Source organism: Cardiocondyla obscurior, linkage group LG08 (assembly GCF_019399895.1).
Source record: "Cardiocondyla obscurior isolate alpha-2009 linkage group LG08, Cobs3.1, whole genome shotgun sequence".
NCBI classification, from domain to species: domain Eukaryota; kingdom Metazoa; phylum Arthropoda; class Insecta; order Hymenoptera; family Formicidae; genus Cardiocondyla; species Cardiocondyla obscurior.
In genome coordinates this window covers 2355508-2377477 of record NC_091871.1, presented here as the reverse complement: position 1 = coordinate 2377477, position 21970 = coordinate 2355508, and the positions used below count along the sequence as shown (strand labels likewise).

General features: G+C 49.8%; 1 protein-coding gene across 5 annotated transcripts in view; it reads right to left on the bottom strand.

Moving 5' to 3' along the window:
- Nucleotides 1-21970, bottom strand: part of Bap170 (Brahma associated protein 170kD) — a 41156-nt gene that overhangs the window by 14173 nt on the left and 5013 nt on the right. For all 5 annotated transcript variants that reach the window (XM_070660644.1, XM_070660645.1, XM_070660646.1 and 2 more), the window contains exons 3-4: nt 6119-6216; nt 4709-4860 (exon numbers count right to left, since the gene is read on the bottom strand). In XM_070660644.1, coding sequence (XP_070516745.1) covers nt 4709-4860; nt 6119-6216 — 250 coding nt within the window. The remainder of the gene's footprint in view (nt 1-4708; nt 4861-6118; nt 6217-21970) is intronic.

Genomic DNA, 21970 nt, shown 5'->3' with positions numbered 1-21970 from the left:
GGTCGTGTGTACACGGTGCAACGTTATCGCGGATCGCAGTAATCTTTTCAACCGCAAAACCGCGATCAATATCGCGTCCCAGGAGAAGTGTCGAGTTTCGCCGGAAACGGGGAGGGACACAAACCGGGAATCGGTAAGCACGGCAGAACGATAAAAAAAAAAAAAAAAAAAGAAAGAGAAGGCACGAGCAGGGTGAAGGAAGAAGGCAGTTGTTCCAAAGGAGCCAGGGGCTCGTTAATAAAATCATGGCTCGTCAACGATGCTGCGAAGTAGCGAGTATCGATTTCGAGTTGAACACCTTGTTTCCATAGCGTGATAAAGGGAGTGTTGCTTTTATGCAAACGCGACGAACAAAAGAGAGAGCTCGCCGTCGCATGAAAACGCATTATTTTTCTCCCTCCTCGCCTGCAACGTACTCTATAATAATAATTTTATAAATATTTTATGGTCATTTTTTTCATCGTTATCGGATAAAGGTATCTTTCCCAGTTCGTAAATTATGCCGTCAACTCAGACGCAAAACAATCGCGTAACGTTTTCGTGTTGTTGGTCGTCGGTCTCTACGTAGGCAAAAATTTATTCCGGCGACATGTACTTCGGATATTAGTCAGTTTTGTAATTTAAAGACAAGAAAGAAAAAGGGAAAAAAAAAAACAAAAAAACAAAAAAAACGGGCAGCTTATGCAAAAAACCTATGGTTTGTGTCCACCTTGACAGAACGAAATGCGATTGATTCGCATTGACGACGAGCGCTTAGCGAGCGTTAACGGAGCTATTTGTAGTCCGCTCCGTTATGATAAAAGCAATATGCGGTCGGCGCACTGTCATCGTATGACATTGTGCTTCCCGGCGTTTCAATCAATCCAATTTCACCTGCGCCCATATCAAACGGGCTATGATTAAACACCGATAAATAAGCGATACAACGTGGGACGCACAGAGGCTCCAATCGATTCCCACTTGTAACCATCGAGAGGCCGAGCGTTAACCGAGGTATTACCGCCGCAACGCACTGTCGCGTTCATCAATTAACAATATACCGAAAACTGAGAAATTGCGGGACATTCGAGGTATTCGCGGAAGCAACGAATAGACGACCGCGCGAGGCAATCAGAAAATCGTCCCCCGTTCCTCGAGTAATTTTTACAGGCATGTGGGGTATAACACATTTTTTTTTTTCCCCCTAAAAACGCGAGAACGCGACTTTCGAGCGAAATATTCGAGCGGGGGTGAAACGGATCTCGCGCACCGTTAATTGGCGTTGCAATCCGTCGACAAGCGTCTCGGTAACGAGGCGAACGCGCGCAGTGCGGTGGAACGTGTCGACGACACCGGTGGCACGTGTGGCCATCTGCCTCCCCCGGACGTCGTCGCGTTAATTGTCGGCGACCACAGGTGGATCCGCTCTCGAAGATCCAGAGACAGTCTCGATCTTTCATATCTATTTACGTACACTCCGGACCCTCCGCTCATTAAATCAACAAAGGTTATTCTAGCGAGAGATATCAGTCTCAAAATTTTTATCTCTTTAATTATATTTTCTTTCTTTTAATTTTCAAATGTGCCGTTTACCACTTTCTTTCGTCCATCATATCGACATTTTTCGAAATGTCCGTTCGATCGGCGGGTTTATTGTTTGAAGGGAATTCGAAAGTGTCTTCCACCCAAATGGCCCTAATCTCGTGCACACGCAAAGCACAGCCGGGAATCGCGAATAGGCTCTCAATCTCTCTCTTTCTCTCTCCGGAATCGCGGGGAAACATTACGCAAGCGCGGCATTATGCCGGGACGATCAAGAACCGACGAACACTTATCCCCGCAAACGCTTATTGATTGTGACGCGCGCCTCGTCTCGCTGTCGCGCCGTCCATCTCGCCTACCCTCTCGCGCCTTTCAACCCTCCGCGGACGCTTTTCACGCACGTGACGAGAAGACACCGTCAATCTCGCTGGTTAATTAAGATTTTCATCTAGATTTCCCGAAATCACGCGACTCTTCTCGCCTCCGCGGCTCTCCTGTCCGAGAACGGTAATCTCGCGCGGGTGAAAAGGCAAAAATTTAATTTAAGAAAGTAGGTACGCAAGATATAAAACGCGAATTGCGCGGGCGAAGGAATCAGACGAGCCGCGCGCCGTCTTGCTCGCGTGCCGCGCGATCCTTAACACGTTCCAGCGACGATTGCGCGTACTCCGCAGCGGAAAACGCTATTTTACGATGCGCAATCGATCAAAATAGCACGAAAGAATGCGTACCAGTTTCGCCGCCTCTCTCATTTACGTGCGCTTGGAATTCCCCGGTGGCCGCAAAAAAAAAAAAAAAAAAAAATAATCGAGCAAAGAAATACGAGACGTTGCGCAATCTCTTAACAGAAAACGTATAGATTTAATGAGAGAATAAGCACGCGTTTCGCTGACTCATTAATGTGTTCCCGGCCAAACACGCCCGTCGGAACATCGTTGAACGTCACCTTTCGCGATGACTAACGCCAGTCAAGAATAACGGATGAATGACTTGCGGCTTCCAGTTTTTAATATCAATCGGCTAAGAAGATATCGATGACAAAGATCGGTGTTGGGACTTCTTATCTCGATAATGGACCGGGCGCACGTGCTGGCCGGTTTAGCACCCGGCGACAGGACGCACATGATTAGGTGATCATCGATACGCGAAGGGGTCGGGGGACAAGGGGGATGAATCGGAATGGGAAATGGGAATAGCTTCCCGGTCGGGGCGCCTTTACTGCCCCAGTTCCGGCTGCCTGGCGCGCGGGGGGGGGGGTGGCTGCCGGGACTTTTCACCGACTTGCGCGGAAGCTCGCGGGGGGCGGTCGAGGTCGCCGCCGCGGCCGCCGCGACTAAGAACCCCGGCGAGCAAATTAACAATCGTTACGTACACGGTGGATATCAGTAAAGCGTCATTTTCGCGCCCCTTCTCGACAGACGAGCTTCGCACCCCGGGACGCTCGTAAGCACGTTCCACCTTTCCCCCGACCCACCTCCGCGTCCCACTTTCCCCGTCGTCCATCCGGCGGATAACCCCAGAGCTTCTGTGCGGGTGGCTCGCTCGACATCGCGAGGCTACCGCATGCGGGGTGTGCGCATGTGCGCCGAGTATAGACCCGCGCGCGTTCCGCCAGTCGACGGGCGAAACGCACCGGCGGCGGCTTACATATATGCGGCTCCGTTCTATATATGTATACAGGATGTCTCGAAAAAAAAAAAGGGAAAAAAAAATAAAAAATAAAAAAAAGAACTACGTATTTCTCCCCTTGACTATTCCCGATTTGGGATTGACGTTTCTCTCCCCGACGCTGATATCTTTTTCAAAATGGTAAGCGAGCGCGAAGAGGGTGTCTCGCCGAGTGAATCTCGAAGCGCCAGACGGTGGGATTGAACCCTCGGGGGCTGATTCCGTGACTCTGAGTTAAAAATGACCAGATACGTATACGCGTAACACACCTAAGGGCCCGATGGCTTCGCCTCCAGCCGAAGAGGTCAGCGACAATAAACTGCCGGGCGTATTCGGCACACCCTGTATGGATGTTTGTCATAATTATAGCCCATTAAATTATCTTGCACCCGCCGCCGCTAACGCGACCCCTCCCACGGCCTCCCGCACGACCCCACGGTGCGCACGAATGCACTCGCGGCTCCCAGCCGGGCCGCGAACTCGCATGTGCGCTCTGCTCCGCTATCTATCTCCCTATATCCCTCTCCGGCTCGATAGCCCGCCACCGCTGCTGCTCGGAGAGCAGCAGCACGTCAATAACCCGTTGCCGCCTTGGCCGCAGCGCGTACGTGTATAACGCACGTCTGCCGCGAAGACGGCGCGACCCGCCGCACGCTCAACGGGAAGGCTTGCCCCCCGGATTTCATTAATCCTGCCCCGTATGCTCAAGCGTTCGCGATCCGCGCAACCCTAACGCGCGAACATCTTGGCGAATACCCACGCGCTGAAATAAAAATCGGGCCTCGTTATTCGGCGCCGAAGATCTATCCAATTGCGACATTAGCGCGTCGAGAAATTGTTCGGATTTACCGTTTGTCAAACGACCTAGGCTTCACGGTACATTTGCGAACGAGCACGGTCGTGCAAAATTCAGACATTTCTCGTGATAAATGAAAATGGGCTCGAGAGAAAAAAAAAAAAACCCCGCGCAGAAGCTCGCAGAGGAACCAAAACGTGCGATATTTTTTACGCAGCGCTGCGGGGATGATGCGGTACGAGCGGGCGAAAAATTCTGACAGCCGGAAATTGCTAACGTAGCGAATTATTGAACCGTGACTCGCACGTGCAAACAGAGGGGAAAAAAAAAATAAAAAGGGACGAGAGAGAGAGAGAGAGAGAGAAATAGAAAGAGAGCTACATGTACGCTATGCGACGATGAAAGCGCGACAAGGAGGAAAACAATGGAAAATGCATCCGAAAGGTGCCCGATCGTGCGTATGTGTGCGCGAAATGTATCGAGACGTGCACACCGGCATAAATTGGCAGAAGCGATTTATCGAAATTGCGGACGCATTCAGCGGATTCGGTATATCTCACGACGAGCGCAATAAAACGACAACGAATATTGTGTCCCGCGCGGATGTATGTTCAGAATGATCTACTATCAAGAGACATTTTGATCCAACATTTTTTTTTTTTTTTTTTTTTTTTTTTTTTTCAAAGTTCTAGACAGCGTTTAATGCCGGTGACTTCAACATACCTGCTATGTTGTGCTGATGGTGGTTATAAGTAAGAGGTACGGAGTGCAGTGCTCTGGCCGACCATTTCCGATGCCTGGAGTCCTCATCGTCGTCATCAGCTTGTTGACCGTCCTCGCCTAAAAAGTGGACTTTCTCGTACCTGTCCAAGTATCTGCAACGTAAAATATCAAAGTGCTATGAGCGATACAAAATAGTATCCACAGAGATATATACTGCAATTTTTTATTTTTTTTTTTATTTTTTGGTCAGACGCACAATTGTAACTCTCTTCTGACAATTTTCAAAGAAAATATTTTGTTCAAACATGCTCCGGCGCGGGGTTATCACTGTACGGTGCAAATCAGAATCCTACTGTCTACTATTTCGCCGCATTTTACGTATTTAATTCTTCTACCTGAGTTATTTTACCGTGATTAACAATTATCGCTCGTCTATCGCATTGTGTTACCGTTTGTACGCGATAGTAACTTCGGCAAAAAACTATTCTGCAGAGATAGTTCTGCGAACGACGACTCTACAAAGACGTGTGATAGCTAAAACGAAAGGATCCAAGTCCATCTGACCGATTGGCAGCGGTAACGAAATTCCAGGTTTACGCGAGAGGCTTACGTGCCCAAGATCTTGTTCCTCGCTCGCGATTTTGGACATGATAAATACGGCGAAGTGCGCCGGTAAGGTGTCGGAGACTTGGTGGCGGCGTCCACGCGGTTGTCAGCCACGCGCGCCGCTAACAAGATTGGAGGGCTCGCTTCTCTCGAGGGAGAGAGAATGGAATCGTGCGAGCGAGCGAGAGCGAAAGAGAGAGAGGGGGTGAGAGGGAGAGGAAGCGACTCAGGAACCACGTGGTGGCTCTCGTCAGCGAGGCCGGGGCATGAATGAACTGAACGTACACGTAGTACGCGATACGGAAAATGGTGGTGGGGCGTAGGGACCAATGCCGATACGCGCGGTGCTGGCCGTGCGGCAAAACGCCGCTGCTCCCTGCCTCTTGCAGACGCTCGCGGACTGCCAGACGCAATGCAACATTGTAGCAAGCGCGACGTGACGCGCCGAACGGCACGGCGCAGCGCGCCGCGTCGACAAGTCGCGCCGATGCCGGTAAAGATCCTCTCATCGGCCGGCCGAGGTCTGGTCAGCCTAACCGGATCGCCCCTTCAACCCTCTCCAAGTGCACACGCACTCGCGGATTGACTGAGAAAAGTCGACGGTTCAGGGAAAAAAAATATGTTGAAACGGTCCTAAACATTTGCGTCACTTGATCCATCCCGTTTGCGATATATGTACGTTTCGGACAAAGTAGACTACGGATGGCTAAAGTCGGCATCGTCGACCGGTACCCGGTTCTCCGCAGGAGTACGTGCGCTTTGTAAAGATGTATTAATATGCTTGGTAGCACGGCATGAACTTACCGAAGATAAATTTGTTTAAGGCCGACTCCGCTGTTGATGCAACCGCCGGGCAGGTGAAACTGTTCACATAACGAAGCCCACTCATTTCTAGTATTGACCTGTAATGAATAAAAAGAACATGTTAGAATTATATTATTCGCAGACGTGGGAATATTAATAATACCCGCGAATCGATTTGCAGCTTGTGAAAATTAATCGCGCTCGATAAAGCTGCTTGTGTAATACGTATTTATAGCACTTTGAAGGTCCGTCCGTAATATTTAAATATTTTAAAGCTAGGAATAAATAAAAAAAATTCACGTTTGTTTTTACCGCCGGTCTATTTAACAATTAAAAAAAAGTTCTAATTTTTTTTTTTTTTTTCTCCGCGAGAGATTCACGCCTGTCTCTTAAATATACCTCGAGAATTCCTGGTAACAGAGGCACGCGAGATAAAGCATTAACGTGGCGGGATATAAATTTCCACAGCCGAGTGAAAAAATAAACGAAAGTTCCCAGATTACGTGTCGTACAGAGGAAGTCTATGCGCGAACACGCGGGACTTCTCCGGAAATCGCGACCCTAATTTTAATTACGCATTCGTTTTTTTTTTTTTTCAAATTTGAATTCCGACGAATTTTTCTAAATCACTTCCTGGTAACGCCCAAGTGCAGCATTATTTTTTAAATTTTATTTTTTTTGTTATTAACATTCACGACACGTGGCATAAAAAAATGTACTCGCCAAAGTGTGCAGATCGGAGGATTCACATTTTGCGTTGAAAATAAATGTCCACTGCGTTCGCGTTTATTTCCGTGAATTACGCGCGCGAAAGGAATTCGCTGTTTCCTCTTTATCGTACATTAAACTTTGCGCGATCATAAAGTTTATGGTTCATTCGTTAATGAAAATTGAAATAAAAGACATAAAAATAAGAACTTTGCACGGTTTAAAATCCCAGCGTTTCAAATATATATAAATATATGCAAAAGTATTATGATTAATAAATTGTGACAATCTCGATTATTTCAAACGCAACAAAAATAAATCTATGAAAAAAAAATAGTGGTAAATGCATAAATTGATATAAAAATATATGTCGAAGATAACCTGCGAAGCAGTCACTTATCATTACTGAGTATCAACCAAAGGCAATAAAAAAAAAAAAGATAATTAAAAAAAAAAAAAAAAAAAATTAACCCAGAATACTTTCGAAGAAAAGCGTCGGAAGTAAGCGAACGTTTCCCAGAGCGAGGAAAAACGGTTGCCGGGGTAAAAGCGAAGGGCTATTCCGAGGGCGGGCAAATCCGGAAGCGATTTCCGCGCGCGCGGACTCGGGCACGTGGTTCTGCGGATGCGACACGTGGCCGCGCGATGTAGAGTCGTCGGCGGCAGTCCTGCGCCCTCAAAGTGCGCTCTATAAGCGGCAACGGAAGAGGAGGAGAAGGCGGAAAGCGGCTGGGGGCGGCGCGGGAGCCTCGTGGTTCGTAAAATCAGCGGCGGCCGAACATACTGGGTCAGTGCTCCCTGGATCGGCGCCCGTGTCTTCGCTCTATTCTGGTCCCGCCGTCGCCGTCGCGACGCTCGTCGATGAATCGGGAACGTGGCGCCGCGCTGTGGACGACCGCAAGCGCGTCCGCCGTACGCGTTGCTCGGTAACCGAGTAATAATAGTTAATGAGAGACAGGACACGCGACCCGCGCGTATTTTAAGAATGCGGATGAAATATGTCAATAATACGGGGGGGAAACTCCGCTGCCGAGCTCGTGAAACTTTACGAGATGAAAGGAAGCGTCGGGATGTCGGGCATCTGTGTTCTCCACGACCGCACGCGGCAAGAATACACGGGGGGGATTCAGAAAGCGCACGTTACACCAATTTACGATGTCAACTAGGGCACAAGAACAATAAGACGCATCAATCGTGACTAGCGTGCTCGCGCAACTTAAGCGCAAGTACTTTCTGATATCAACTCGGAAAAAAAAAAAAATTAAAATTAACCCACGAGTCATAAATCATTAGGTATCTATGAACACGTCTTCCGCGGAATATCCAGATAAGAATCTTTTCAGCTTGTTTTTCCAGGCGCAAAGAATTGTACGAAGCGTGCTCCAGAGCTCCTTGTTTAATACTAAAATCCGAAAAGGAATCGATTTCCCTGCCGCGACCGCGTCAGCTGCGCGAAGCGGAGGAAACGAAGGAACGCGCCCCCGTTGATCGCGATCCCGGAGCGATCCCGCGGTCAGAGAGATGTCGAGGTTGCGCGTCGGGAAGGTAGAAGGCGTAGGCAGATGCCGCGCGGTCGGAGCCGGCGCGTCCTTTCCCGCCTAAGTTCGATCTACCGAGTGGGCGCCGCGATTAGGTCGGGACCATCTCGCCGTGGCCACGAGGTTCGTAATCGCGCGACTTTGCTCGACCTTGATGCAGCAATGCGAACGGCATGGCACGGCGCGGCCGTGACGCAACGCATGCGCGGCGAAGCGCGGGACCCTGTTCCTCGGGAGCGTCGAACGACGTATCCACGTGGTTCGGCCGGGTATCGAAGTACACTGCATGATGAAAGTGTCTTCGGCCACCACGTGGTCGTTGGGGTAGGACGTGGTCCCTCTCTCTCTCTTTTGCACGCCCGCTCTCTCCCCCTCGCCCCGCCAGCCCGTCGCTCTCGTGGCTCGCTCGCGCTCTCTTCTTCCACTCCCTCTCGTCGAACACACGCTGCCGCAACACGCGCCGCGCCTATGACTCTCTCCCGCGTCTTCCGCTTCTTCTTCTTCTTCTTCTTCTTCTAGCGCGCACCTCCCAGCGGAGTCCGCGACACGAAAGGGAAACTTAACCGCCGGGTCTCGTCGATCCCTTCGATCACTTCTAGATCACCCTCGAGCGAGAAAGCCGAAGTCGAAGAATCTCGCGGTCGCGCGAATAAACGCTCCGCCAGCTGCAACCGCCTGCTTGCTTTCACCTAACTTCAACTTTCGCATTTTCTTTTCCCCTCGTTTACTGTTAATCTTGCGGGGAACTTAATCCGCGAAATCGACCTAGTCCCGGGCAAGATTAAGTTCACGTCGAGCTGCTTCCCGCGGGAAACTCCCGGGGCGTCCCGTCGCTTCGAGTTGCTCGGGCAATTCATCGTCGCGCTGGATCACCGGGGAAGAAATTAATTCCGATACCCTCACCCTCTTGCGTAAGGAGATCCTCTCTCGCTCGGCAACAGAATTTATATGTGACTCACCTCGCCGCTCATTGTGCTTCACGCACGTAAACGCGCACGGCGATATCTTACGCATAAACACGACGCGATACGAGCCGCCGCGATTGTAAGACGAGGGTCATTAGAATTCCAGACGGGCGTTTTCTTAAGCGATGACGGTATTAATCAATCTATTGTCAAAACCGTATCTCTTGGAACTCGGAGAATTTCAAAAGGTCATCTCCACCTTGGTAATGCTAATTCTTGATTTGTTTCGAAAAGAATTCCGGCTATTAAGCGTGAAAAAAAAAGTTTCGAGACGCCAATTAAGCACGTCTCCAGCTCTATCTTTTCGCTATACATAAATTAGTAATATTTTTATATTCACGGACATCGCTTCAAACCTTAATATTTGTTCGCAAACCTGTGGAAGTCGCGTTTTTATATGTATATAAAAAAAAATATATAAAAGAAAAAATATGCTCGAAGGAATTAACCTGTTTAGAACGTGAAGAATTCTACGATTTTTTTACGGGCAAAATTCTATCAATTATATAATATTTTAAAAATTAATATACCTTTGGCTTAATTAACACCAAAAGAAATCAGCATCTGTTAACGATACGCATAATTAATCTTATTAAAAATACAGTTAAAAAATTCATTAAAATAATATTTTTCAACGAGCAACATCCGCGAGTAAAATGCGGCTGTATTGCTTTGTCCTTATTTACTTTTTACGTCAATTTAATCGAAACGCAGAAGAACGAGATCAATAGGAAATAGAGGTCAACGAGATGTAATTAGCAATGCTACACTTGTCATCTCGAGAAGGCCGGATCACGAAGCTCGAGCACGTAACTCGAGAATTTATCCTTTTCCAATAGCAGTGTTTCATTACGCGAAACCAGATTATCGCCGGCGACGCGGACGGATTTCTCCAGCTTCAACGAGACCAGGCGCGATATCGTTAATTACATTTATTCTGGATGCACGTTTATTAACGAGATTTACGAAGCTCCTTTCGCTAACGTTTTATAAAGAACGTAAATTTCGCGGGGCGATTGCGCGTTCCGGAGGGGTTCACTCCCGAAAGCTCCGCGTGAATCGCAGTAACGGCGATCCCGTGGGATTCCACCTGGCTGATTTAAGAGGAGAACGCTGGCTTATCTGGATGGTGCCGTAACGATCTCGTAAAGGTGCCGCGAAACGAGCGTCGCTCGGCGCGCGAAGAATGCGGCTCTTCGAAGCGAGATATCCGCGAAATCGACGCGACCCGTCATCCGGTCTTCGACGGCTGCTGCGCCCTGCGGAAACGAGGAGCGAGGCCGGTGCTAGCTCGCAGCGGAAGAGTCGCAGCGTGTTGTCACGTGGGTTCGCGGGCCCACGGCTGGCGGCGACTGACAGTTTCCAGTCAGCTGATCGTCCACACCAGGATGCGGAGGGGGGGTTCGAGGGGACAGCAGAGCGGTAGTAGCAGTAGTAGCAGCGGTAGTAACAGCAGCAGCAGCAGCAGCAGTAGGAGGAAGAGGAGGTGGTAGTAGTAGGATAGTGTGGGAGGAGGGGAAAGGGGGGCGCAAAATCTAGAAGGGAAGGAGGGCGGAGGGGTTGGCGACGCGCAGTCTACTGCCGCTACCGACGTCGTCGTCGTCGTCGTCGCCGTCGTCGTCATCGTCGGTGGCGGTGGCGGCGGCGGCGGCGGCGGCGGTGGTGGCAGGATCAGCTGATCGGTGGAGGTGTGCTGGTGACTGACTGACTGTGAACTGTGAATGAACGCGCGGGGAACGGACGAAGAAGTCTTCGCGTGCGTACTCACGTGCGGCGTGAGCGCACGACGGACGGCGGGGGGAGAAGAGCCGAGGGTCGAGGACGGGAGGCAGCGAGGGGGTGTGCTGACAGAGGGAGGAGGCGGGCGAGAGAGCGCGGCGCGTGTCCGCCTGGCCGTGAGCCCGAGCACTCGCGAGGAAACACGAGAGCGTTTGGTTCCTCGCGCGTACGGAAGCGCGTCGGGAAAGTCAGGTCCCGCGCCGGCCGGAGAAGCGCCGGGAAAGCACAAGCGAAGGTCTCAAGTCCGCGCGGCGCACGTGGTCGCGAACGACGGCAACGAAATTCTCCTGGAAGTGCCATTCTCGCCGATGCGGGTGGTTCGTATTCACGAGCACGCCGGGGATTCCGGAAGTCGTCGACGCCTGGCTTAGTTAGAATACCAAAACACGCGCGATATCCTGTACGCGATTCGTGGCAAATTAACAACGAGAGAAAACGCATTTTCCTCTTTTGCGAAATATTGCGTTTCCGCGAGGCGAAGGGGGTATTACGTACGCCACAGCAAGATGCGAAAGAGGGAGTCTCCTGGGATTTAGTTTCTGCTGAAGAGCGACGGATTTGCTCCGACAAAGAGCCTCCATTGTACCGACGTGCTTGCGCACTAGGCAGGTTTATGCCTGAAATACGTCTTATGGCCCGCGTGCATCCTTCAGAAGTGCGGATGATGAACGATGCAGCCGTGCGTTCATCGTTCGGCGAGAGGAGTCGAGCTCACCCCAGCCTATTTCGTACAGCATATTGAAAAGCTTGTATTCTCAACCGTCGCTGAAATTCTCCCGTACGTACGTATTCGAAACACTCGAGGACACATTACAGTTATCTCTATTCTATTTTGCGAACGATAATCTACAAAGCTCTTTTACAATCACAAATCGCGCGACGTATTCGTAATTATATGCGAAAAAAGTGTCTTCAACGACGATATTTCTGCGTTGGGAAACGTTGACTCGGTATCAGCGATGCGATAAAACGTCTCGTTGTTGGTGTCGTGCGACATACGACAGGGTCGTCAGAGCCCTCCCCCCCGAGTATCGATCTGGCCATAAAACAGGCAATCTTTTATCGCGCGCGTTGATGTATATCGTAATATCGCGAATGTCCCCACATAAATTCAAGCCGGCGGTAACGCCGCTCGCGTGCTATCGCGTACGATCGCGATCATTTAAACCTTCGATCGAGAGCCCGCGGTTTAATGACTGCACGGCTGATCGCCGAATTCGCTCCGTTATCGATGCTGCGAATGCACGTCGCCGGCGAGCTTCAACCTCGTTTCGCCGACGTAGTACGCACGAGTTACGTAAACGAGAGATAGCTGTTAAGACTCGAGGAGGAGGGGTGGGAGGGTCGAGGAGTATATCGCGGCGCACTTTTTTTTTTTACGACGCGATTAGAAGCGCGGTATTCAGCAAACTGTTTTTATCCGAACGTACCCGCCGCGTCGGCGTCGTACCGTCGTACTTGAATTTACTTTGAGTCATCCGGTGGCCTCGAGCAAAAATACAACACCCGGCCAGATTTCTTTTTAATGCGCGAATTTTACGCCCGCGCTCACGGCCGGGTGCAGCGTTGGGACGAGTGACACGGAGCAGCGCGGTGCACGGAAAAAGGGAATATAACAGAGAGAACGTACTTGGGCGCTTTAGGCAAAATTCTTATATTGGATCATTAAGCGTCACGCGTGAAAGCGCGCGACTACCAGGCGCTGAGAGAAGCAGGGGGATCGCTGAAGGATACACGAGAATACGTAAAGCGAGGAAAGGCCGTTAGCCGCGAATTCCAATATTTTACATAAAATGTGAAAATTTTTCATGCAAAATATCCGTCGACCGGCCGAGATTTTTGCTCGATCTCAAGCCGGGCCAGGTTCTTTGCGTACAAAGGCTGCGGGGAAATTAGCACGCTCCCACAATTTATAGCGCGCGGAAAGGAAAGTACACGAGGAATAAATCGCGACTTAGACATTCATCCGGCGGCCGCGCTAGGCGGCTGATTTCGCGGAACGATTCGATCTCGCCGTGATTGCCAATACGCGTCTTTGCATATTTATTTGACCGGTTTCGTCATTTTCTAACGTCGAGGCCGACACACACGTGGTCGCCGCCCACACTCTCTATAGTAAGGAGAACGTTTCCGCGGTAGGCGACAAACCGATAGGCTTTACGTGTTTCGCCTCGTGATATTTTCGCCGGTACCGCATTGATGCGTCACCTCTCAATTAGAATTCTAGCGCGGTCGCGATAAAGATTACACGTGCTGTTCGCGGTTTCGATCGTTCAGGGAAAACTGCAATCTTTACTTATCCACGGTGCATATGTAAGCGCGATTCACGGAGAGTACGCGGTGAAAATAACCACCGTGAATGTAAATCGCGTGCGCGATTAACACATCTGAGCGCATCTCAAAAGCATCCTGGCATTTTTTTTTCTCTCTCCTTTTTTTTTTTTTTTTTCACGCGTTGCCTGTCTACAGCGTCACGTATACCTTCACCCAACCGTTCGCGTCGCATTCTGCCACGCCACTCTGTGATTTTAGTCACAATACGTATTATCTTCGGGCACGCGAACGTTATAACGCGGCGACTCTTGGGAAAGCGACCGCACGTACAAAACCCGAACGGAATTACATCGCTTATGTCGCTGCACATAACTACGATTCGGTCTCGCAATATCAGCCATGGAATTACTCGATTCAGTCCAGAATTATTACGTTTCGTGTCATGCATAATTTTTTTTTTTTTTTTTGTCTCTAATTCCCTGCAATCGGAATTCAGGTTGCATTCATTACATTGTATTTCAGCCACTCGAGCTATATTTATTACAAATGGATAGTCTACCTATATTCTTTGGCGTTAGTAAACTTTGAACTACGACGCATTATAATAAAATTTTATGTCTTCGGAAATAAGGGGCCTTCTCCGTCAAATCGTTCTCCGTGAGAAAAAAAAAAAAAAATAATAACGTTCGCAAACGTTCAAATCCGGAGACGTTCGCAGATCATCATCTTGTTGATGCGATCAGGCCATTCTTTATTGCCTCAATTATTCGCGTTGGTTCTCCTTTGTTAATGACAAGTTCGAACAAGACGGCCGCCGCGCCGAAGGAATTCAGTGCGCGTTATATCAGGCGTCCGCATTATATCGCTAAATGGCGTATCAGCGGCGCGTTACGTGCGAACGGCGACGTAAAGGACGCCGCCGGATGGGAAACGCGCGGTGCGAAACGCAACGTATCATTAGCCACGGCAAACTCGACGGCGTCTCGAGAAAAGGGTCCTCTCTTCCGGGAATCGAGGGTGTCTTAAAATTTTCAAGATCCGCAGCGTGTCCTCTTTTTCTTGTCCTCGCCGCGAGACCCGCAGCCGTCGCGGAACGGAAGAGTTCGGTTAATTATAATTAGCGCCGAGTGACGCGGCTGGGTGCACCGAAACCAGAGCGGCATCGGAAACACGCGTGAATCGGGTTCGCGGATAGACCACGAGACACGTCGCGTAATCGCGTAAGCGGGAAGGAAAATAGGCATTTCGAGCCAGACGCGGCCCGATTTGGATTTTCCGAGGCCGAAAGCGCGCGGGATCGATAGGTCCGACGGAACTCGACGGGGCGTTAAAAAGCCGATGTAAAGTGGAATCGTACGGGGGCTGGTTTTTATTTACGTCACGCAATTATCGCCGCGCCCGTCATAAAAATGTCCACTCTGACGATGGCTAATAAAGTTCCCGGGTTTATTGTCGCGCGCCTCTCGCTCCTTTTTTCTTTCTCTCTTTGTGCACGGCGCTACGTAACGTAACCGGACGTTAGGTTTAACGCGCGCGGCTTCCAGTCGACGCCCGGATCTCTCCGGGGCTACTTATAAGTCGCCGTCGCCTCTCGCCGTGCATTAAACCCTTCCTGACGCATCGTTCTTCGGTAAATAAAGCATCTTTCTTCGCCGAACGAAAGCCATCCTCTCTGAGCGATAAACGAAATCTCACCGAAGAGAAAGTACGGGCACAAAGATTAACACACGGGCGTCAACAGTAATCTTATCGGTGACATAATCTTTAAATATTTTACAGTTGTAAATGTTCAAACAACAATAAATAATACAGCTTATTTATTGAATTAAAAATTATTAAATTAAAAAAAATTCTACTTAAGAAAAAAAAGATAAAATAAAATATTTATATAAGAATATACTTTAATGTACAGTTAAATGCAACGTGACACAAATTTCGAGACTAAAATATTTCTCTATATTAAAATTATTAAATGTCGAAATTTTAAATGATATTCCTAAAGAAGCTAATGTATCAAATTAAACGTACGCCCGGTACGCAATTAACGCTTAACATCTTGATTTCCCGAAGTGTCAGGACGTCTCTTGGTAGCTTTGAAGAGATATGTCGTGCCACCGTTAATATTACCGTTGACGTTTACGACCAAAATGGCCGGGCGAGTCGCATCTCTCGGATATTTAAGTAAACGATTCGCGTCGCCAGGCTTGGTCGGCTACATCTGCGAGAACATGCGGGTGCCACGTTGTTATGCTGCCGACCTGTACACGGCTGTCGCGCAAAACACAATGGGTGCACACTCTTTTTCCGTCCCGGGCTTCGTGGCTTACGTTGCGTAACGTAAACTAATCTACGAGAGCTGTAACATGAGCGAGTTATCGCCGTTGCCGGGCTTGAATTATTACGGAGCTCGTTGCGCACGGTCCGTCTATTAAAATCATCTTCAGAACGCGTAAAAAATTCGCAAAAAAAGAAGGAAAAAAAAAATTATTTAACTTTATAAAGATACACCTCTGCAAGCAGAAATTTTTGACAAAAATTCAAAACGTACAAGATTAGAGGTACGACGATTAGAATCGAGAAAGATGACGCGATGTTGTTCCACTACTTGGACTTGTGTTAAAAAAAAAAAAAAAAAAAATTTACTCGCGCGACAAGTTTCTAAAGCTTACGGGAGAAAGAGTTCCGCGAAATATGCACGCGTCGTAAACGGCTGGGAGAGATGGCCCGCGATGTACGGAGAGCAAAGAGGAAAGGTGCAGTGACCTCCAAGTGCTGCAGCTCGTGCCCGAGTGATGGCTTACCAACTGGTACCGTCGGCCAAGGCCATTAATACCAATGTCTTTTACGCGACGGAGGCGGCGAACGGCACGAAGAGTGAAGGAGGAGGGCGGAGGAGGGATCGAGAGAGGATCGCTACGCGAGTTTTAGGTGCCTCGTCGATGGGAATTATCGGAATTCCTAATTAATTCACGCGATCTGAGCGTGGTGAATCGTAATAGGAAACCACAAAGAAACGTCGAGTTGCACGGACGAAAAACGGACTTGCCCCGCGAGAAGAAAAGCCAATAACTCTACCACGGGGGTTCTGTTGCAGCAAACGTATTCTACAGCGCGCATACACGAGCCACTTTGAGAAAAAAAACAAAGAAAAAAAAAAAGGAAATAAATTAATTAATAAAACGCATCTTCTTTTGCTGGAGGGATTAGTTGCCAGTCGATGAAGAGATGACGAGGTGCTCGTTAACAATGTACCTTGTCAACCTCAACCAGATATTACGGGTCGTTAACGAATTTTTACTGCAAACGTACGATATCGAACTCTCGCAGAATAAACGTTGAACTTGCAAACGCTAGTTCCACCCCCAAATTTTTTTTTTGTTTTTTTTTAACGTATCGTTGGAAATGAAAAATGCGCAATAATTAAAGGTAAACAAAATGCGAAAGCAAACAATAGTAAGCTGCTTCGTTGACGAGGTATACGAACACGAGGTGAGGGCGAAAAATCGGGAGAAAAAAAAAAGAAGAGGAAGAGAGATGTCGATCGTTAGAATCGGTTAACCAAGGTTGCTTCACGGTTGGCGCAACGGCCGTACTTTTATCGGCAAGCGTAAAAGCAAACCGCCGGGCTGTTCCCCTGCGTGGCCGCAAGAGGTAAAAACGCGCCAAACACGGTCATGCGGCGAGACGGCGGCGGTGCAGCGGAGACTGCGGGCGGGTCGAAAGGGAGACGGTAAAAAGTCACGAATGCCGCGACCCTTTTCTCACGGCGGAAGGGAAAAATGGTATGATTTTCTTCGCGTTTCGCGCGTCGCGGAAACGGATTCGCAAGGGACACCGATAAGTACGAGACGACCTGTGTTAGCTCAGTCAGCGAAACGCGCCAGTTACGGCAATCACCATAGTTTGCGTTTTAAAAGTACCGGGTGATTCCGACGATCTTTTTCATTTTTTTTTTTTTTTTTAGCTGTTATAAGGACACGCATACAAGATACTTTCGTGACGCATTCGAAAGTCGTTTAGAAGCGCGAACCATTTAACCGTGTTAATTAAGTTGGCACTCTAACATGAAAATTTCACACTTGTGATAAAAATTTCTATTTACCTCTCTCTTCTTTTTTTTTTTTTTTTTTGAGCTTGTAAAAAGAATCGCGCTGATTAAGGCGAGAGGCATTCGCGTATCGAGGGGCCACCTGTATTCAAAGCGGCAGCCTGGGTCTTGGCGAGCAAGAGGAACGATCGCTCCGACGACGATCCGCTCCGGGCGGTACGATTTCTTCGGCCAGTCCTATCATCCGTCTCGCTCCTTCCTCGGCTAACGGTGTGTGCGTGTCTTACAACCGTAAGGCAGGCCATCTCCTATTTATCTCGACGGCGGGAGATAGCGATGTTGCCGGTGCCCGGCGCCTCCGCGCGAGGAACGCACGCTCTCGGAAACTAACCCGAATCGAACCGAATATTACCGAAGTGGAGTAACGGCAACGTTGCACACGCCTCTCCTTAGACTTTCCTCTCTCGCCCTCTCGCACCCTCCATCAACCGACTCTCTCTCGCTCTTTTCTCACGCTGCGCGCGTTCTCTCCCTTCTCTGCGAGAGCTCCGGTGCCTCGACCGCACGGCCTCACGCGCGCCGTGCTCGTCAAGGTGTTAGTAGGTGTCGTTACCTACGATTAACAGGCGAGCGAAAAGAAATACGGTTGCCAAGCCGACGAATCACACGACCCTCCACGCACGGTGGAGACGCGCCACGGAGCATATGGGGGCCCGAGAAAGATCAAGTTGGGCAACGAGAACGCTCCCAAGTATCAGACAAAGGAACGCTGTCCGAAGAAGCAGGCTTATCTTTATTAGGAAGCGGCACTTGGCGTCGTTAAAAAAGAAAAAAAAAAGAAAAAAAAAACTTCGGAGTTTTCGGGGAACCTAAATTGTCCCGTATATTTTTGGACCCTGAAATTGTCAATCTAAATAAATTTTCGAGCGTAAATACACGTAAATTATGAATTTTATATATTGTAAAAAGCGCAGAGGTATCTCGCGAGCGAGCGAGCGCGCGCCTCCGTGGAGTGTCTGCATGAGTCTGCTTGAAATAAATTCAAAAGAGGAGGAAGTATCTTGTCTACACGAGGAGAGAGACGGCACGTCGGCGCCGTCCACTTGAAGCAACGGCGGCATTAAGCGGCAGAGGTGGACAGGGTTTTTTTTTTTTTTTTTTTTTTATTCCGCGAGAAGAGTAGGAATCCCGCGAGCGAGGGCAAGTGCATCGGTAATTTCGGCGCGGGGCGCGTGCGTGGGACAGACGAGTGCAACCAACCGCCGTCTCCTGCTCCGTCCCTTTCCCTCGCACCGTGTCCCCGGCTGTGCGCACATGTGTGCAGGGCATGAGGTCGCTTTCCTCGCTGTTCGGCGAGAGGTTCTGGCATGGTCCTCTCCCCCGCGATGGCATCGGGATGCAACATTGCCAGCTCTAGCACGTCGCTCGAGCGGCCATGCCGGCGCCGGTATGCGTAAAGAGCTGGTGGGGCGCGGCGTTGCCATATCGACCGTGCCCTCGTCATCGGAGAACGACGAGTGGACGACGACCAACGAGCGAATGAACGAACAAACGAACGGACGAATAAACGAACGAGCGGATGAATGAACGAATGAACAAACGAAGATACATTTTTTTTTTTTCTCTATTTCCCGACTGCCGTTTTCTTCCCCGCGCCGAGCTTTGCGCTTGGTTCTTTTCTCTCCCGAGCAGGGTCTCGCGCTCCTTTTCCCTCTTTTTCCCCGAGGTCTGAACGACCGCTCCGTCACCCGTCGACGCGAAATGGTGCGCGAGGCGCCGCGACGATGCACCTGACTGACTCAGCATCACCGAGCTTGGGTTCGCACGCAGCGCGTGCGACGACCAGACCAATGCCAGACTACGGGGCCGATATGACGCGCGGACTCCGACAGCAGCGGCGGAGGCAGCGAGGTGAGCCTCGCGGCCACTGGTTTCGCCCTTGAGAAGGCTGGACCGCCCGAGAGCGAGCGAGGCAACGCGCTGCTTCTTTCAGTTCTCGTCCGCGCTCTCGCTCGTACGCGCGAACGCGGAATCTCCTCTCCTACACGTAGCTTCCAAGAGCTCAGGGCACGTTTCAAATCGCCATCGGAACCGGTACGACCATAGTCGATACTCTCGATAATCGGGCTGGCAGATAACGATGACGAGGGGCCGCGGGCGAAAAAGACGGGGGGGAAGCGAAGGGCGAGACGGTGCGATAACCGCGGGAGCACGCGGCCAGATGTGCGCGTTATCAAACCCCCCCCTCCCCGCGCCGTTCCGCTGCGGGAGACGCATTTTTCAATTTTCAGAATCGCAAATTGCAGACCTCTAACAAACCGTATGTGACGAGCCTCGTGGCGGAATTCATCGTTGCGCTTAAATCAAACGGGGAGGGTCGCTCACCGGAATCCGCGGACTACCTTTTCCTTTTCGAAAACGAGATTGATTCGTTCGTTAGTCGCGACAACAGCTCGCCAACACTATCGGCCTCCGCTCAAACCGAATTCCGAGAGAACGTAATTACGATGCGAGACGGAACGCGAGAAGGTAGGTACAGGGGGAAGAGATAGATATATAGACAGAGAGAGAGAGAGAGAGAATGTGGCGAGGGCTTTTAATGCCCCGACGCATCTCCGTGGCATCGGGCTCGAGAAGAGACGGCTTCCCGAACCGCTCGGGATTAGAATGCATCCGCTTCGTTAGTTGCGGGAGAGAGCCGACTCGTATACCCTTTTACAGTTTGAGAGGACGAATTTTGTGACGGCGCGCGCGAAGCCCAAGAGCTTTTAACACGCTCACCATCCTCGCGCCTCCTCTACGCCGCCGCGGCGCGGCTTCGGTATTTTTAGGTGTTTCAGAAATTTCGGATCATATTTTGTCAAGTGCTGGGAGCGAGGAGATTTTGAAAGGCCGCGAGTAATTTATGTAGAACGCTTCCGCTAGCCGCGTTCATTTCGGCGCCGGTGCTACAAAGCGCGCTTCTAGGTAAAATCATCTTACATCATCTTCGCGCGTTAAAGGCCGACGTTAAATTCGGTGATCACGGAGCAAGGTGGGACTCATCCTCATCGAGCAAGACGCCAGCGTTCATCGCGATCCTGCCTAATAACGCCGTGCGTTCGATTACCAATATCATTCGGTCTACGGTATGCCATCTCGAGGACCTTACGTAATACGAGAGCGAATTATTGATATAACGACGCTTTGTGGTACGTAATACGATTACGCAGATTTTCGCGCTCCTCGGCTCTCCGGCGAGAGCGACACCGAGACCAAAGAACCGATATCGGCGACGAGTGTCCGGGCGAGATCACAAAGGCGCCACGGGTTCGGTATCGTTTGCACGCGCGAAAGAATGGAATCGTTTGAGGAAAACGGTGTAGATGCACGGCGGCGGCGTGCGTGCTCGCGATGTTAAACGTATCGGCACCTGAATGCACACGGTAGACAAAGCTGCAAGCCACCAAGAGCAAGATAACGCGGCCGGCGGAGTCCTTTTTCTTTCCACCGCGGATTTTCAAATGGAGTCTGGTTTTAACGCGTCGACTCCGCCGCACAGACTGCCGAGTTTCTAATACCATCAAGGTTGTCTCTACCAAGAGAGCGAAGAGTTTATGCAAGACCAGACGTCCCGAACTTTAATGCATGCAGAGCGCGTGAAAGCTTCCACGACTCTCCCGTAGAAATGACACGGTCAATTATAGTCACGCCGACGTTGATCAGCTACGCTTCTACCTGAACCCCGCAGATTAAATGCGTCGGAAAAAAAAAAAAAAAAAAACTGTTGGTAATTAACGTTTATCAAACTATCCAACTATATTCGTCACTTGCGGATAACCACGACTGTACGGTGCATTTAAAAATTGATGACAAACGAAGATGTTCTAAAGTCGTTGCGTAAGAAATAATAATTTTCTCCGAAGAACCCGCCGTTTAATTAATTCGGTCACGGAGAACCGTCGAGTGCAGCTGACTCCGAGAGATTTTCCAACGTAGGGAAAAAAAAAATAAAATAAAATAAAATAAAATTGAGCCATTTTTATAAGTACTAATCCTTCGTCGTCTCAGTACCGCCGTCTGTAAAACACTAATTACAGCTCGGCGCGGTAGCTTCCGCCGGTGCGGTAGGCGGGCGGCGTAGACAAAAGCAGCTTTAGAGAATCCGCAAAGCTCTCTTTCTCTCCTCCCCCTCTCCCCCGTCTCTCTTTCTCGCTCGCATTTTCTCCGGGCTTACTGAACTTTCCGCAAAGTACGGCCACCTCTGCGAAAGACGGCCGACCGAATCGGCGTAGATTTTGTCGCGCGAGCCGAACCGTCGCCGAGCAAACCGCGGACAATAATTTCGCCAGTAACGCAACACGCTGTTCGCGGTAAACCCGATGCTCCGAACGCAAGAGCGAAGTCCACGTACAAAGGGAGTAACTTGACGTCGTCGTCGACGGTGATACCGTCGCAATTGCAACACCGATTAACCGACGATTCCTCGCTAAAGATAATTATAATCGTCCAAGCGTCATTTTCTTTTATTCTTTTCTTTTTTTTTTTTTTTAATTAAACG